The 15,786-nt window shown below is 39.7% G+C and overlaps 2 protein-coding genes across 3 annotated transcripts in view; one reads left to right on the top strand and one right to left on the bottom strand.

Annotated features, from left to right (window-relative positions):
• Window positions 1-15,786, bottom strand: part of stab1 (stabilin 1) — a 189,713-nt gene that overhangs the window by 156,043 nt on the left and 17,884 nt on the right. For both annotated transcript variants that reach the window (XM_085457297.1, XM_085457298.1), the window contains 7 exons: window positions 9,516-9,647; window positions 9,277-9,348; window positions 6,145-6,258; window positions 5,834-5,887; window positions 3,263-3,343; window positions 2,986-3,144; window positions 1,776-1,838 (listed from right to left, as the gene is read on the bottom strand). In XM_085457297.1, the coding sequence (XP_085313423.1) occupies window positions 1,776-1,838; window positions 2,986-3,144; window positions 3,263-3,343; window positions 5,834-5,887; window positions 6,145-6,258; window positions 9,277-9,348; window positions 9,516-9,647 (675 nt within the window). The remainder of the gene's footprint in view (window positions 1-1,775; window positions 1,839-2,985; window positions 3,145-3,262; window positions 3,344-5,833; window positions 5,888-6,144; window positions 6,259-9,276; window positions 9,349-9,515; window positions 9,648-15,786) is intronic.
• On the top strand, window positions 11,030-13,484 carry LOC146710055 (E3 ubiquitin-protein ligase TRIM35-like). Its single transcript, XM_085457299.1, has 2 exons — window positions 11,030-11,085; window positions 11,319-13,484. The coding sequence occupies exons 1-2, from the start codon at window positions 11,037-11,039 to the stop codon at window positions 12,755-12,757; spliced, it is 1,488 nt and encodes a 495-aa protein (XP_085313425.1). The 5' UTR covers window positions 11,030-11,036; the 3' UTR covers window positions 12,758-13,484.

A 15,786-nucleotide genomic window follows, 5' to 3' on the forward strand; every position in this document is an offset into this window, starting at 1 on the left:
CAAGGCCGCTAGAGCTTACTTTATATTTTTACATGTTGTAGTGCCATTTTAGGGAGCATTTCAAGTTACTATACATCAATACAACTGTTATAGCCCAAATTTTAATAATATGTATGCATTAAGTCCATAGTAACAACATAAATTGAAAAAAAGTGCAATAAACTACAAAAAAATTGAAAATCATTTTTGGTTTTCTATACATATATTTCTACTTGGAGAAATTTAAGAGGTTTATCACTCAAAACTTTAAATACAAAAAAGTTGCAAAAAATAGTTTACAACAATAGGATTTATTTTGAGTGTCTTCATAGTTTTATTTTTGAGATACAGCAATTTTTATATACTGCAGAAAAAACAAAAAACAATCTTATGATGCAAATTTGCAAAGAAAACAGCATGTGCATCAAAATAAACTATTTTCGGCAGTGCAATTTGAGTTCTAAGCATCACAGAAACTATTCAGAAAAGCATAAAGTCAAACATGACTTATAAAAACACCAGCTTCTAAGGGCTACAAGTAAAAAACTATATTTTCCGCGAAAATGACGTCACTTTCGGTTTCGGGCAGGTAATGGCGGACATGCCATCGTTCGCGCTGACATCGATTTCAATGTGGGAAGTGTTATGAACAGCTGATCAGATCGGCAAAGTATATTTCTGGAATATTATGTTTTTGTTCCTGCAAGCGCTTTTTATGCAGCTTTTGCAAAGCTATGTGTGGACAAGCTGATGGCATAAGATGTAAGTACAACTCCGGTTTCATATGCAAAAATAAAGATTATTGCGCTAGCTTACGTGGTTCCGGTTCTACAGGGATTTAAACATAGTTACGCAAAACGATAGGCTTTAAAGGGTTAAAGCCTTGACTTGAATCCACTGAAATCTGTGGGGGGTAACTGAAGCTCTATGCCAGAAGACCATCAAATCAAGAGGAGCTTGAGCGATTCACCAAAGAAGAATGAAACCAGCAACTGCAGACTGTTATTGAGCAAAAACTGACTACTAGCATTGGAGGGGGGTAATAACTTTCAACCTGGTAGTTTTTGTGAAATAATTTTTTCCTTGTGTGAAGTAAAATAATGTAAGCATCTAAAATAAAACTAGGATGTTTGGAAAAAGCTGCGTTAAAAATCCCTTGCTCTGTTTAATAGCACTTGAGTCATACTTAAAGTGGCTGTAGCTCAGGTGGCAGAGCAGGTCAGCCACTACTCAGAAGGTCAGTGGTTCGATCCCAGGCTGCCTCCTGGCTACATGCCAAATATCCTTGGGCAAGATACTAACCCCATGTTTGCCTACTGGTGGTGGTCAGAGGGCCCGCTAGCGCTGGCAGCCTCGCTCTGTCAGTGCGCCCCAGAGCAGCTGTGGCTACAAAGTAGCTTGCCATTGCCAGTGTGTGAATGTGTGTGTGAATGGGTGAATGACTGAATGTAGTGTAAAGCGTCACTGTTTTTGACACATCAAGCCAGATATGATGAACAAGAGGTGTCAATATGACACTTTTCACTGTAGATGATTAAATAACCAATGACTACAGGATGTGAGACACACCACAAAAAGACTGAGAACCACCACCTTAGACTTTATACAACCAGACTTCATTCTTTTAACAAGAGGAGTCACCCCTGCATGAGTCACCCCCTGCAGTAGACTAGGAAGAATGCAGGTTTAAGGCAGATAGATATCCGCTTTACTTTTCAGACCCCTGAAAGCTAGGGTTATCTTTGATGTAGAGTAATAACAATATATAAAGTAGAAGAGAACAGAATGCATTTTACCAGCTCGGTGCTGCCTTCTGGACACTGGGTCGCAGAGAGGTAACTGCAGTGAACACAAGGACCCTGAAAACACACAAAAATTAAACTTTAATTTTTGAGGGAGGTGGTAATATGTGTCATGATTGGATTTTTTTGTTGTTGCCTGTTGTTTTTTTTAATCCATTGATTCAAACACATAAACATGCACTAAAAGAGTTAATCCTGCTCTACTGAAAACGGCAAACCTGCTGAAAGAAAGGCTATGATTAGAGCTGGGAAATTAATAGGAAATGAATAAAAGCCCACATTTAGAAACTGTAATCAACATAATAAAAAACTCTCCTGAGAGGTGTGCAAACCTGGTGATTAACTACAATAAACGTCTTACTGCAAAGGTTTCTCCACCAAGCACTAAGTCATGTTTTGTTTGGGGATCAAATACTTACTCCAGTAAGTGACACAAAAATCTATTTATAGGTTTTATTTTATGTATTTTGTATGTCTTTTGGCTGATATACTGTCTCTCTCCAGCCTGAGACTGTTCATTTCTTTGAACTTGATCAAACTTACAAATTCAGCAGAGGATCGAATAACTTTTTCCCTCATTGTATATGTGTGTGCCTTCCTTTATTCAAGTGTGTAATCATGATTATTCTTTAACCAAAATTAAGGTCAAATGTTAATTGTGATTTTGGTTTGAGGTCATATCGCCCAGCTCTATGATATTTCCATTTCTACAGGAGATGACCTGCCATTAAAAATTTAATGTAAAGTATTATAAACAGACAAAAATGTCATTGAGAGAATCTTTTCAATTATGGCTTCATCTCCAAAAAACAGGCAAAAATGCTCTTCAAAGTCAGGACCATTGTTGTTTCTCCTTCATCGCAGTTTAAAAAACAATGACATGCAGCAGTAGTGACCCCAACTATTTCAGTTCTGATATTCATTTACATCTGCAAACTGTCAACCAGACTCAAGGCAAAAGGTTAGGAGTTACACTGTGTGAAAGAAAGAACCAATATAGAAAAACTGATGGATAGTGAAAGCGTTGCTGTAACACATGTGCTAACATCTTTAGAATCTACTGACACCCTTTTTAATTACCCCTCGCCCCCAGAACTAAACTGATTCAGACTGTGTGTGTGTGTGTGTGTGTGTGTGTGTGTGTGTGTGTGTGTGTGTGCGCGTGCGTGCGTGCGTGCGTGCGTGCGTGCGTGTCTTTTCTCACCACAGTGATCTTGCTGTCAACAACATCACAGCGGTGAGGCATGATGGGAAGGATGGAGGGCGGGTACAGCAGCCCGTCAATCATATGTATGATTCCATTGGATGCCACGATGTTGGTGCTCATCAAACGGATGCTCTTCTCACCCAATACGATCCCGCCCTGCAGGACAGAGAAGTAGAGGACAGCTAGTGTTTAAGTCATCTGCTAATGTGTGTCCTACATATGGTAGAAATTAAACTGTGACATGCATTTTTAAGTACCAATGAACTATACTTACGTCCTCAGATGCAGCGATTTTGACCATCTGATTTGCCATCGTCTGAATCCGAGAGAGTGTGCTCAGATCATCAACTGTCAGCTAGAGACAGAAAAAAATCATAACCGTGATTTTTCAACCGTGAACAAAGAATATCTAATGACGTTTATATTTTTAGTGCCCTGATCAGTAGTGTGGCTAAACTTGTGGTGCTTGAGGAATGGGTCAATAAATGTGAGGAGTTTACACTTTTAGAAGCAGAAATGTGATTAAAAAATATCTGAATAACTCATCTGATAAAATTAAAAGGTTACATGTCTGACTTTTCTTTATTTCCTTTCTATTTCCTTTCATTCTTATTCTGTTGCAGTGGTTGACGCTCATATTGAACATCCACCCATCCATTTTCTACCGCTTATTCAGAGTTCCCTCACCCAAGCCACTTCTTCCACCTGTTACCCGAATCCAAACTGGAAGCTGGTCCCACAGAAGAGGGGCCTGAAAGCTGCCTCCTATTCTATTTTTAAATACCCTGGGAATCACAAGCCCGCAGTCTGAGAGTGAAGAGGTCTAATGGGGTGATACGATACTACGAGGTCATTAAGATAAGATGGAGCCTGATTATTCAAGAACTTGTATGTGAGGAGCAGGATTTTGAATTTGATTCTACATTTAACAGGAAGCCAATGAAGAGAAGCCAATATAGGAGAAATACGCTCTCTCTCTGTCTAATCCCCGTCAGTACTCTTGCTGCAGCATTTTGAATCAACTGAAGGTTTTTCTGGGAATTTTTAGGACATCCCAATAATAACAAATGACAGTAGTCCAGCCTAGAAGCAATAAAGGCATAAGCTAGCTTTTCAGCATCACTCTGAGACATGATGTTTCTAATTTTGGAGATATTGCACAAAAGGGAGAAAGTAGTCCTATATATTTGTTTGCATTCAGGAAAATATCTTGGTCAAAAACAACTCCAAGATACCTCACAGATAATGGTAATGCCATCCAGAGTAAGCATCTGGCTAGATAGGCTACCGGATTTCTACAATTTTTTGGACTGTTGTTACGTTCCCCTAAAAGGGTCCAGGCGATGGGGGGGGGGGGGGGGGGGGGGGGGGTAACAAAAAGTGTCCGGGTCAGGAAAAGGAGATAGAGGCAAAATGGTTAAATCAAAGAGTTTTATTAAAGTTTCTATTAAAACTAACTAAAAGAGACGGTCAAGCCGCTATCACCATTTAAAGAAACAAACAAAACTCAAACGTTAGTCAATAAAGTACAAAGTAAGTCAAAAAGAGTGCGGCTCACCAGCTGCAAACACGGACATGCAGCCCACTAGCTGAAAACCACAAAAACACAGCTCACTAGCTGCAAACACCGCAAAACACTCAGCTCACCAGCTGTAACCACACTAATGGCACTCTCGCCCAGAGCTCACCTTTCCCTGGGCTTAAATCTCCTTAATTACTGACGAGAGTCAGCTGCACAAAAGGGAAAGGTGGCACCTCAGGCAGAAGAGGTAGTGGGACACGTCCACACAGGCGCCTTCAGGAGGAGGTCCTGCTAGGGCCGTAACACTGTATACAATAACCTCACTTTTATCTGATTTAGAAGCAGAAATTTTTAGGTCATCAAGGTCTTTATGTCTTTGAGAAATTTAAAGTTTAACTAATTGGTGTGTGTTATCTGGCTACAGTGATAGTCTAGAGTGTGTAGAAAGTGGTAGGTGGGTTTTGGAAGAACCCATTTGAGTCTAATAATAGATTAAATGCCATGTTGAGGCTGTCATTTTTAGTATCTACATGGATGATAAAATCACCCCCAATAATTATTTTATCTGAGCTGAGAACTGAGTCAGATAAACACTCTCAGAAATCAGACAGAAACTCTAATAAGGCCCAGGATGATAGATGATATCAAATAAAACAGGTTTTTGAGTTTTCCAGTTAGGTTGTACAAGGCTGAGAATCAGGCTTTCAAATTAATTAAAACTCTAAGTCTTTGGTTGATTAACAAGCTGGTGTGAAAAATTGCTGCCTGTTTTCTCAGCTGCTCGGACAATCTGCTGGGGGAGAGCTAACAGGGCCTATGCTTCCATATATTTAAGGAAATGAGTCTTTGTTACAAACAGACAGTATGAATGGAGGGACGTAGTCATTAACGATGTGTGCAACTAATTTAACAGACATTTAAGTGTTACTGCTCCAGAAATACTGGTCAATTACACCACACTGGCTTGACTGACATATTGTCAATCAGTGAGATTATCCTGGATAATCCTCCTTTCTGACTCTAATAATAAATATAATTTGCAAAATTAGCTTCATGTTTTTACTGATGTGACCTGAAAGTGTCACTGCCTGGTGGCCAATAAAAAAATGCATGTTTCTTGGTGGCACCAAGGCCCAGAACAAGATAAATAAGGACTATTTTGAACCGTGAGCAATGCAAAGCTAAGAATAAAAGTGTGGAGCTAAGTCTTTTTTCATCTGTGTTCGCCAATGGGTAAAAGGAAAAAAGAAAGGAAAAAGCAACAAGTGAAAGTGAAATAAATGACTCTGACAGAAGGATTGGGGAGTTAGGGTAAGAGCTCACCGCAGCCTGGGAAAACACGTGGTGTCTGAGGAGTTCCTGAAGTTTATATTTGGCCTGGAAAAAAAAATATATTAAAAGCACAATCTCTAATATGGAAGGAACCAAATGTGCTTTAGAAAATAACAAAACTGAACATATCTGGGTTACTTCAAGATGAATATTATCAGTAAGAATTAAGTTTGGGACAGAGTCACAAAGTCTTTGGTCTTCTTATTTGATTTGTTGATAATTAAAAAAACTCAGCATGTGTTATCTGCACTAATCATAAAGAGATGAAAAGTGTCATAAGAAGTGACTCCCTGAGGTCTTACATCATTCAGCATGTACAGGATGCTGCCATCTCGGGCTCGGTCCACAGCCTGGTTGGTGGGGACGAACACAGTGAGGGGTCCTGGCCCCCGCAACGGTGGCGGCGCCCCACAGTTCTGCAGAAAAACACATATCTGATTAACAAATGAGGATTTAGCACAGATTTCCTTTAAGCCTCAGTGCCAGACAGAATACAGAATTAAACACTTGCAAAGCCATGCCTCCCTGAGTTCAAGTCAGAGAAGTTTCATTTAAATTGTTATATAAATGTTTTGGGGGGGAAACCCTTGATTTCACACAAACAAAACAAGTTGTTTTTACAGGCATTTACCATCATTTTATGGAAATACAAAAATAGATGCTTGGAGATTCAAACTAAGAGGTGGGCTGATTTGAAACAGCGGTTACAGTGGTTCAATATGCTTATGTTATAGAATATGTATGTGCATCATACAGCCCAAAAGTCTGAAGCTGAAAATGTCTAACTAAATGATCTAAATTCTCATCAGTTTATAGTCTGTGTAGAATACATTACATAATATAAATTGTAGTGCACTGCTCAATAGCCAGTGTTAGATATGCTACACATAAAAAAATTGATGTGTTATTTTAAAATTGCGTTTCTTAAAGTGGGGAAGCTGTGTAAACATAACAAATTTGAAAATAATTTAATCCACACATTTAAGGAGTGCACGGACAACATGTCAAATGATGAAATGATCTTTTTTTTTTTTACTTAAATGCGCCTTTAAATTAAGGAATCGCCAAAGTGCAATAAAAAAAATAGAATCTGGGGACTTCACAGAATCCTTTTTAGCGAGGTCATGCATTCTTCAGCAGGAATGCCAGACCAGATTCTGCAGGTAGTTACAGCATGGCTCTGTAATAAAAGACCTATCACTCACTTACACAATGATATCTGACACCTCATGAAATTAAAAATATCTTCCACAAAATGAGGAAAGCTTGAGGGAAGTTGACATTTACATCAAATGTGATGCTATGAGTTAAGCCAGAGCTGCTGGAGTAGAAGTTAAAAAAGAATGAAGCTGGTGGTATTAGGCTGCACTGTAAATTGGGTTTAAATGAAATTAAACCTCTTATAAACAGTGTCATAAGGACTTCCACTACTAATCTTTCTGTGACCTTGGTGTTTTTTTTTAAAGAATGAGGAAAAGAAGTGTCATAACTGTGGTGTGGAGGACCTAATGTAAACAAAAAGAACAACCTGAAATGAACAAAAAAAACATAAAGAGATCATCTAAAACAAAAGCAAAAGGACCCTCTCCAAGTAAATGAAACACAGTCAGAAAACTGACTACTAATGAGAAATACCGTTTACAACAGGTGGAAGCAATCAAAGTCAAGGTCAAGGTCAGCTTTATTTATAAAGCACATCTCCAAACAGTCCATGCTGCACAAAGTGCTTAACAATGTAAAATGCCACTAAAATAAATAAAATGCAAAAACAATGATGCAGTAAAATATAGAAAAAACAAATAAGCAGATGAAATACATCATAAAAACAACTCAAACAACAATAACAACTAAGGGTGTTAAAACCAAAATGTTTAGGTCAAAGTGTGTTTAATGCCAGACCATAAAATTGTGTCTTCAGTAGCGATTTAAAATGTTCAAGTGTTTGTGCAGATCTTGATGCAGACTCATTCATCCAGGTAAGTAAATCTCTAAAAGTTGATTCTGTTCATCTGGACGTAGCATTTTGTGGGAGAAACGTTTCGTCACTCATCCGAGTGACTTCTTCAGTCTCAGCTGACTGCAGGTTTCTCCAATCTTATAAACAGTACATTTGCATAATGACCTCCCAGCCCACTGAAGGAACAATGGGCTGGGAGGTCAGTTTCTTCATCATAATTAAGCAAATTCTAATGACCATTGATCAACAACCACTGATCAAAGCCCACTGATCAATGGCCATGAGTACCATTCACAGAGAGTTGTGGAATGGCTGCAATCACAGCATTTTAAGATGTACCCTTAGGCCCCCTCCTCGATTCAGAGATGGTCTTTCTACAGTCAGCTGATACTGAAGAAGTCACTTGGAAGAGTGACAAAACGTATCTCCCACTGAAAACGCTACGTCCAGGTGAACAGAATCAACTTTTGGAGATGTTTGTGCATATCTAATATTAAGAGGAAGACTATTCCAAAGCCTGTGACCTGCCACAGGTCTGAAGGCTCAGTGTGATTATTAATGAAGTTACCAAAAATGACAATGTATGTTTTGTTTTCGTTTAATTAAAATTTTTTAAAGACATCCACTATTTAGAGTCATCAAGACAGCGTAATAATAGCTGAAGTCAGTCTGACCCTGCTTTTAAAGGCAGATAGATCTGCAAGTCATCAGCAAAACAGTGAAATGAAAGATTGTAGCGTGAGAAAATAGACCCCAGTGGCAACATATACAGTGCAAACAAGGCAGGACCCAAAAGAGAGCCTTGAGGTACACTATAATTAAGAGGGGCTATTTATGTTGTCATAAAAAGTCCTTCCAGAAAGATAAACCAAAACCACTGGAGGGCAGACTCTTTTAGGCCAGCATGTGATTTCAGCCTTGATAGCAGGATATCATGGTATCAGCCGTGTCAAAGGCTGCTGTCCAACAACAAGAGTGCAGCAGGGCTGCCAGAGTCCAGAGTTAAACGAATGTCATTAAAAACCCTTAAAAGGGAATTAAGGGCAGAGAGGAAGGAAAAGAAAAAAATTCACACAGTGAAAAAAGAAACAAAAGCACTCTGAGAGTGCAGCTCACTAGTATTTACTTTAGGGTAGTATGGCAGATGTTTACTTTAAATACATAAACAGCTCAAAGAAACACATCAAAAACTTGCAGACCATGTGTATACATGCTCACTCTGTTAATATTTCCACCCGGAAATCCAAAGAAATTAGAACTTATCCCCACAACAGGCATAAAATAAAACGATTTGGCATTAAATGTGGCACAATTGTGAATAAACTCCCAGCAAATCCAGTTTGTATGATACATTTAAGTGGTTTAAAATGTTTAAATTGTAAGTGTTATTTGTTTTATTGTAGTAAAACAATTTCAGCATGCGGTCAAATAAAGGAAGGAGACAAACGTGAGGGTGCATAGTCACACAAATACTTACATCAACCAAAGACAGGAAGCGGTTGTACTTGTCGTCCTTAGTCAGAATCTCTCCAACTGTCAAATCAGCAAACTTAACACAAGAAGAAGAAGACATTAAGTTTCATATTGTGCTGTACTGTAAAGGAAAAAAATAACTGCAGTGTTTTAATGTTTTTCACTCAGCTGTTGTTTAAGCTTTTTTCTGTTTCTTTTTTTGGTGTTTTCAGGGAGTTTTACATCATTTGTGTATTTACTTACCTGTTCATCACGAGGGGAGGAGTCGGTGGGTGTGATGGGCTGGTCTATGATGTGAATGATCCCATTGGATGCTGGCAGGTCTTGCTGGATGACAGAGTACAGTTTTCTGGGGTTGTCCAGCAAGATGAACCTCTAAAACAAGAGTAAGACAACCAAAAAAAAAAGACTTTCTTTAAAGAACCTGTGCATGTTATGAAACAAGAATCAAGGTTCAAGCAGGTTTACATGGACTACACATTTATCCCTCAACAAACATACAACATCCCATATTTTTAAAAAGTTAACACTTTTTTCACAGCTTCATCTGTCATTGTAGCACAAAGGATGCTAAATGTAGCCAGCATAAAGCATTAAAAATACATTCTGGTAAACTGTTTCCACCAGTCACATCCTGTACACATTACAGGAAGCCTTTAAGATTGGTGCAACAATGACACAATTACTAGTATTGTTGGGGGGGGGACATGACAACAGTGGTGGACAACATGACCGTTTTTGCAGCTAAAAATACATGTGTGCTCACTGTGAAACAAAGCTGGGAGAATGTGTGCAAAAAAGAAACCTATTGTAAGAATTAGCCCAATTATCTGGTGTGTCTTTTGTGTGTAAAGCTTCATACTGCAACGGCAGTGAAAATGAGGCTGTACAGCCTGAACACAGGTGGAGTGAAAGAAACACTGTTCTAGACTTGACAGCTGCAACTCTTTACTGCTGTAATCAGAAAGAAACCCTTTGCAGGTTAAAAGCCAATGAGATCCCATTATCAGATCACTGGCTCAACAGACTTAAACACTGAGAAAATTAGTCTGTTCACCTGCGTCTATCCACTTCTGTCTGGAGTTACAAAGATGCTTAATAAAGAAAAATTGACAAGATAAACTGGTAGCTTAGTTTGTCAATCTTTAAATTGACAGATTTATTGTGTATGTTGCTTCAGACTGATAGCGGCCCACTCATAAACAAGAGTCCAGTAAAGCTTTGACCTGTGGATCTAGGGGGCCTGTGATGGGGGAAAAAACAGGCGTGAGTACTGTTAAAGCACTTTGTAAATTGGAGGAAATCGATTCTCAAGGTTTAGTGTTTTTTCCCAGAGTTACAGATGTAAAAATGAGCGACTCTAACCTTGCATCATTATAAATTGAATGAATGAAGGAATGAGACCTTTACTTGACTCTTAGGATACTTTGTGCACCTTTAAGAGCATTGCAACCTTTGGCACACTTTCCAAGGACAGACAGCCCAGACGTGCAGATAAAGCAGGAGCCCTGAGCTCTTCTGTATCTGACTGCCAGAGATAAGTGCTCGTGTTATATGCTGCAGAACTGGTGATCTGTGACAGAACTGTCTCTGAATCTATTTTGTGACTCCTGACTAGTTATCATTTAATTCACCATGTTAACGATCTGTTCTGATACCATACATGAAATACTGTTGAGCAAACATACAACTAGTGTTATAGACACGCATGACATGTCTTGAGAAAGCTCCGCCCACTGTGTGAAGCATGCAGTCAAGCAGGAAATGCAGCTTATTGTTTTTGTCTTCCTGAAAGGAGAAACAGAGACAGACGGTAAGGATTCTAATCACACCGTAAAATATCACTTCCAACTAATGAAGACAGCTCCGTGAGGGAACACTGTGAACACTGGGATAACTGGAAAATAGGAATACTTGCAATTCCTGTCAACTGCTGCAGTTTGCTCTGCTTTATGATCTGAAAGAGCTGCGACAGAAAGTGAAAGCAACTGTCAGAGAATCTTCCGGACTGACTGACTTCACTTTTATTTTTTGCTGTGTTTTCAGCTTCATTCACAGGCAAAATGTCGCTCAGATCAGAAGAGGATTTCTTATGTCCTGTCTGCCGTGAAGTCTTCACAGACCCTGTTGTTCTGTCATGCAGCCACAGCTTCTGCAAAGACTGCCTCCAAAAATGGTGGAGTGGGAAGAAAACATGCGATTGTCCGTGCTGCAAGAGAAGATCCTCAAAGAGTGATCCCCCTCGTAATTTGGCATTAAAGAACCTGTGCGAGGCCTTTTTAGCGGAGAGAGGCGAGAGAGGCGAGAGAGGCCGAAGAGTTTCAGAAGGGTCCGAGTCACTCTGCAGTCTGCACTCTGAGAAATTCAAAATCTTCTGTCTGGACCACCAGCAGCCAATATGTGTGATCTGTCGAGACTCGAAAATGCATAGCAACCACAGATTCAGACCCATCGATGAGGCTGCACAGGATCTTAAAGAGGAGCTCCAGAAATCCCTGAAGCCCTTAAAGGAGAAACTGCAGGTCTTTGAAGATGTTAAAGGAAGCTATGATCAAATAGTGAAACACATCAAAGTCCAAGCCCAAAGCACAGAGGGGGAGATTAAGGAGCAGTTTAAGAATCTTCACCAGTTTTTACAGGATGAAGAGAAGGTGAGGATTGCTAACCTGAAGGAGGATGAGGTGCAGAAGTCTAAGATAATGAAGGAGAAGGTTGAGAGTCTGAGCAGAGAAATAGCAGCTCTTTCTAGCACAATCAGAGCCACAGAGAGGGAGCTCAAAGCTGAAGACATCTCATTCCTGCAAAACTACAAGGCTGCAGTTAAAAAAGCCCAGCAGCACCCCCTGCTGCAAGATCCAGAGCTGGCTTCAGGAGTGCTCATAGATGTGGCCAAACACCTGGGCAACCTGACCTTCAACGTCTGGAACAAAATGAAAGAGAAGGTCTTCTACAGTCCTGTGATTCTTGATCCAAACACTGCCGACCCAGAACTTGTTGTATTCGATAATCTGAGAAGCGTGAAATCAGGAGAGCGGAAACCACTTCCCAAAAACCCGGAGAGAACCAAGTTCTCCTGCTCTGTTCTCGGCTCTAAAGGCTTCAACTCAGGGACACATGAGTGGGATGTTGATGTTGGAAACAACAAGGACTGGGAACTGGGCGTGTTGAGCGAGTACTCCCAGGTCAGTGGGCGTCTTCAGTCAGGACTGTGGAGAATTTTGTTCTCTAATGGTAAATTCTCAGCATTTTCATCACCAGACACTGAGAAGGATCTACCAGTGAAGAAGGAAGTGCGGAGGATCAGAGTCCATCTGGACTTTGACAGAGGAAAGTTGTCGTTCTCTGATCTCGACACTAATGCCCACATGCACACCTTCACACACAGCTTCTCTGACACCCTGTTTCCTTACATTTACACTGAGAATCCTCAGCCAGTGAAGATTTTACCAGTGAAGGTCACTGTGACAGTGGAAAAGAACACTTAGAATGATGCATATCATCATAAAGTTGGGAAATATGACAAAACTGTGAGACAAAATTTGTTAATTGTTTAGGAACGTAGAGCAACTTTAATATTAACGGCGCAAATATTAGACAAGTGTACAAGCTGGTGAATATAAAAGACTGCTGCAATGGTGATGAAGTACTCTCATATATTTATTGGTTTTATTTGTACCTCAATATACATAAAATCAAAAGCTACTCGATAGTCTACAATGGAACATTTAGGTCAGGATTTATGGTTGTTTTGTAGAAATATGGTCTCATTTCTATTTCGCCTAAGTTGCCCTGTTATAGTTCGTTGTTCATTAGATTCCCCTTTTGTCTTCAACCCTGTGTCTCATGTTTACGTCTTTCAGTGTTTCCTGTTTTATTTTGAAGAGTCAGCTGTCTCCATGTTCAATGTGTTTTGTTTTACTTCCCCTGTGGTGTCATTATGTTCCTTTGTGTCAGCTGTTTCCCCACTTCCCTCATTAGCCTCCATTCAGTCTTTGTCGGGTTGTCTGTGTTACTTTCACGATGTCATGTCACGCCAAGGTATTTCATGATTCAGCTCAGGTCATGCTCACGTTCCATGTTCCTGTTTTTTCCTCGCTTTTTGCATGCTCCTGCCCTGAATCGTGTTCATGTCTTTCGTTGCAGTTGTCGTAGTTTAGTTTCTTCCAGTTTAGGTTTTAGTTTAGTTTTCGTTCCTGTTCACTTTACCGCAGGCCTCGAGGGCCGGTGTCCCTCAGGTTTTAGATGTCATCCTGGGTCTGCACACCTGAATCAAATGATTAGTTCATAACCAGGCCTCTGGAGAGCATGTTGAGGAGGTCATTTAGCCATTTAAATCAGCTGTCTTGGATCAAGGACACATCTAAAACCTGTAGGACACCAGCCCTTAAGGCCTGGGTTTGGACACCGCTGCTTTTCTGTGTTTTTTGTACTCATGTACATGTTACTCATGCTCGCTTTTTTATTATTCGAGTTACCTTTTTACGCTCCATTTTTTGATCTGCATTTGGGTCCAGTATTCACTCTACACCAGGGGTAGGCAACTCCAGGCCTCGAGTGCCGGTGTCCTGGAGGTTTTAGATGCGTCCATGATCCATCACAGCTGATTTAAAGGACTAAATGACTCCTCAGCATGTCTTGAAGTTCTCCAGAAGCCTGGTAATGAACTAATCATTTGATTCAGGTGTGTTAACCCAGGGTGGGATCTAAAACCTGCAGGACACCGGCACTCGAGGCCTGGAGTTGCCTACCCCTGCTCTACACACTGTCACCTCCCGCTGCCTGTGACAGAAACGTGTGGGGTATTTTTCTGGCTACTTCATGAACAAGAATGTCTAAGATGCTTGAGTATATGAAATACAGTCCTCAAAATAATGTTTCACAATGCTCGTGACTTCACTTTGGCCTTGGGAAAGAAACTTAAAATGTGAAGGGAAAACCCTGAGTTACAGCGTTACACAATGCTTTTATTTTTAAATTCACAATGTTTTTAAATGTTTGTGTTTAAATCCACAACCTTGCTGTCACTTCACAGCAAGGTTTCTGGGTTTGAACCAGCTGGTTGGTTGAGAACTTTCTATGTGGAGTTGTCATGTTCTCGTTTCCCTGTGTGGGTTTTCTCTTTGTGCCCAGCCAGCCCAAAGACATGCTCATGAGATTAACCTTTTAAATTTGTCTGAGGTGTGTGGGAGTGTGTGTTTGTCTGCTTCATAAGTACTAGAACACAGAAGACAGAACTTCTGGTTCTGTAGTGCTCTCTGGACAGCAAATATTTATTTCTGCCTTATAAATGTTCATCTAATTTATGGAACCATTAATGTTGTCTTCACAACAGTCTCATGGAAACGGGTCATGGTAACCAGTCTGCTGTTCTTGTAACCACATAATCTGTTTATATAGTTATTTAACACCATTACTCAGACGTTGAATAATTAAGAGACACAAAATGAGAGAATTATTTGGAAAAAAAGAACGTGTCACATAATTCTGAAGATAATATCCTTATACATCTCACCTAACATAATTTCTGTCAAATAATTTCTGCTGTGATTTAATGATGTGTTACTTAACAGACTGTTTGGTTTGGTTTAACAAGACGTTTAATAATGAAAAAAATCTAATAAACTGTGTGGGTTGTGATTTGAAGATATATGAATTGTATATAACTGAGTGTAATGGACACACTCAGTTGGTAAATAAAACTAATTTCATTCAATAACCAGTCTCCATCACCAGCGAGTTATGCCAGCATGTTACGATAGAGAATTGTTGAGGCGGCGGGTGACAGAAGACGATGATGATAACACTGTTAGAAGTGCTGATTTTAAACACAATGGTGTGTGATGGTTTTGTAGATACTATCACACTATCTTGAGTCTGTGTGATGAAAACCGCTGATAGAGGTAGTGAAGAGTTGCATCACTTAAATGTTTGTGTAATATTAACCACATGGATGCAAACAAAACTAATGCAAGGGGAAATGATTTTCTGTAGCATGCACTTTGCTTTGTTCCAGTTCTTTGTCATATTGCTTTTTCTAATTGTGGCAAGAATAAAAATCATGCTGAAAGAACTTTTTTGTTTCTGGTGTATCCTTGTAACCAACTTTAACTTACTAATGTAGACTGGACATTGGCAGTCTGGTGGTTGTGCTGTGTCCCAGAGAAGAGAGCCGGGGGCTCTTATGTGTGAAATCTGCATTAAACTTCAGTTAAATAAAGAATATGCTGGACTCCTGTCTTGACCCATGAAAGAGATTCTTAATAGTTTCACTTTGTAGTTGAAGTGATAATCACACCTACTTCAAATCACTGGAATTGTGTGTCAAAGTCTGTACTCCTGCTTAGTTATATTATACGGACAGAAATTTGAGCACTGCAACATCACTCCACTTGTCCCAATTTAAAGAAAAAAATCTCATTAATGGATATAAAATAGTTTCAACAGAAAATCTGCAGGACTTTAATGTCTATGTGATTATGAGAGCAACAGAAAAAAAACAGAAAAACTTAATTTG

Source organism: Copadichromis virginalis, linkage group LG5 (genome assembly GCF_057382275.1).
Source record: "Copadichromis virginalis isolate Kocher_CV1m ecotype Utaka linkage group LG5, C_Virginalis_male_GT1.1, whole genome shotgun sequence".
In the NCBI taxonomy this organism is placed as follows: domain Eukaryota; kingdom Metazoa; phylum Chordata; class Actinopteri; order Cichliformes; family Cichlidae; genus Copadichromis; species Copadichromis virginalis.

What these genes read in the sequence shown, in the direction of transcription:
- LOC146710055 (XM_085457299.1), top strand. Translation starts at nt 11,037, where the DNA reads ATGCAGCTTATTGTTTTTGTCTTCCTGAAAGGAGAAACAGAGACAGAC. An exon ending in AGGAGAAACAGAGACAGACG is followed by an intron (nt 11,086 to 11,318) that starts GTAAGGATTCTA and finishes CTGTGTTTTCAG; the next exon opens with CTTCATTCACAGGCAAAATG.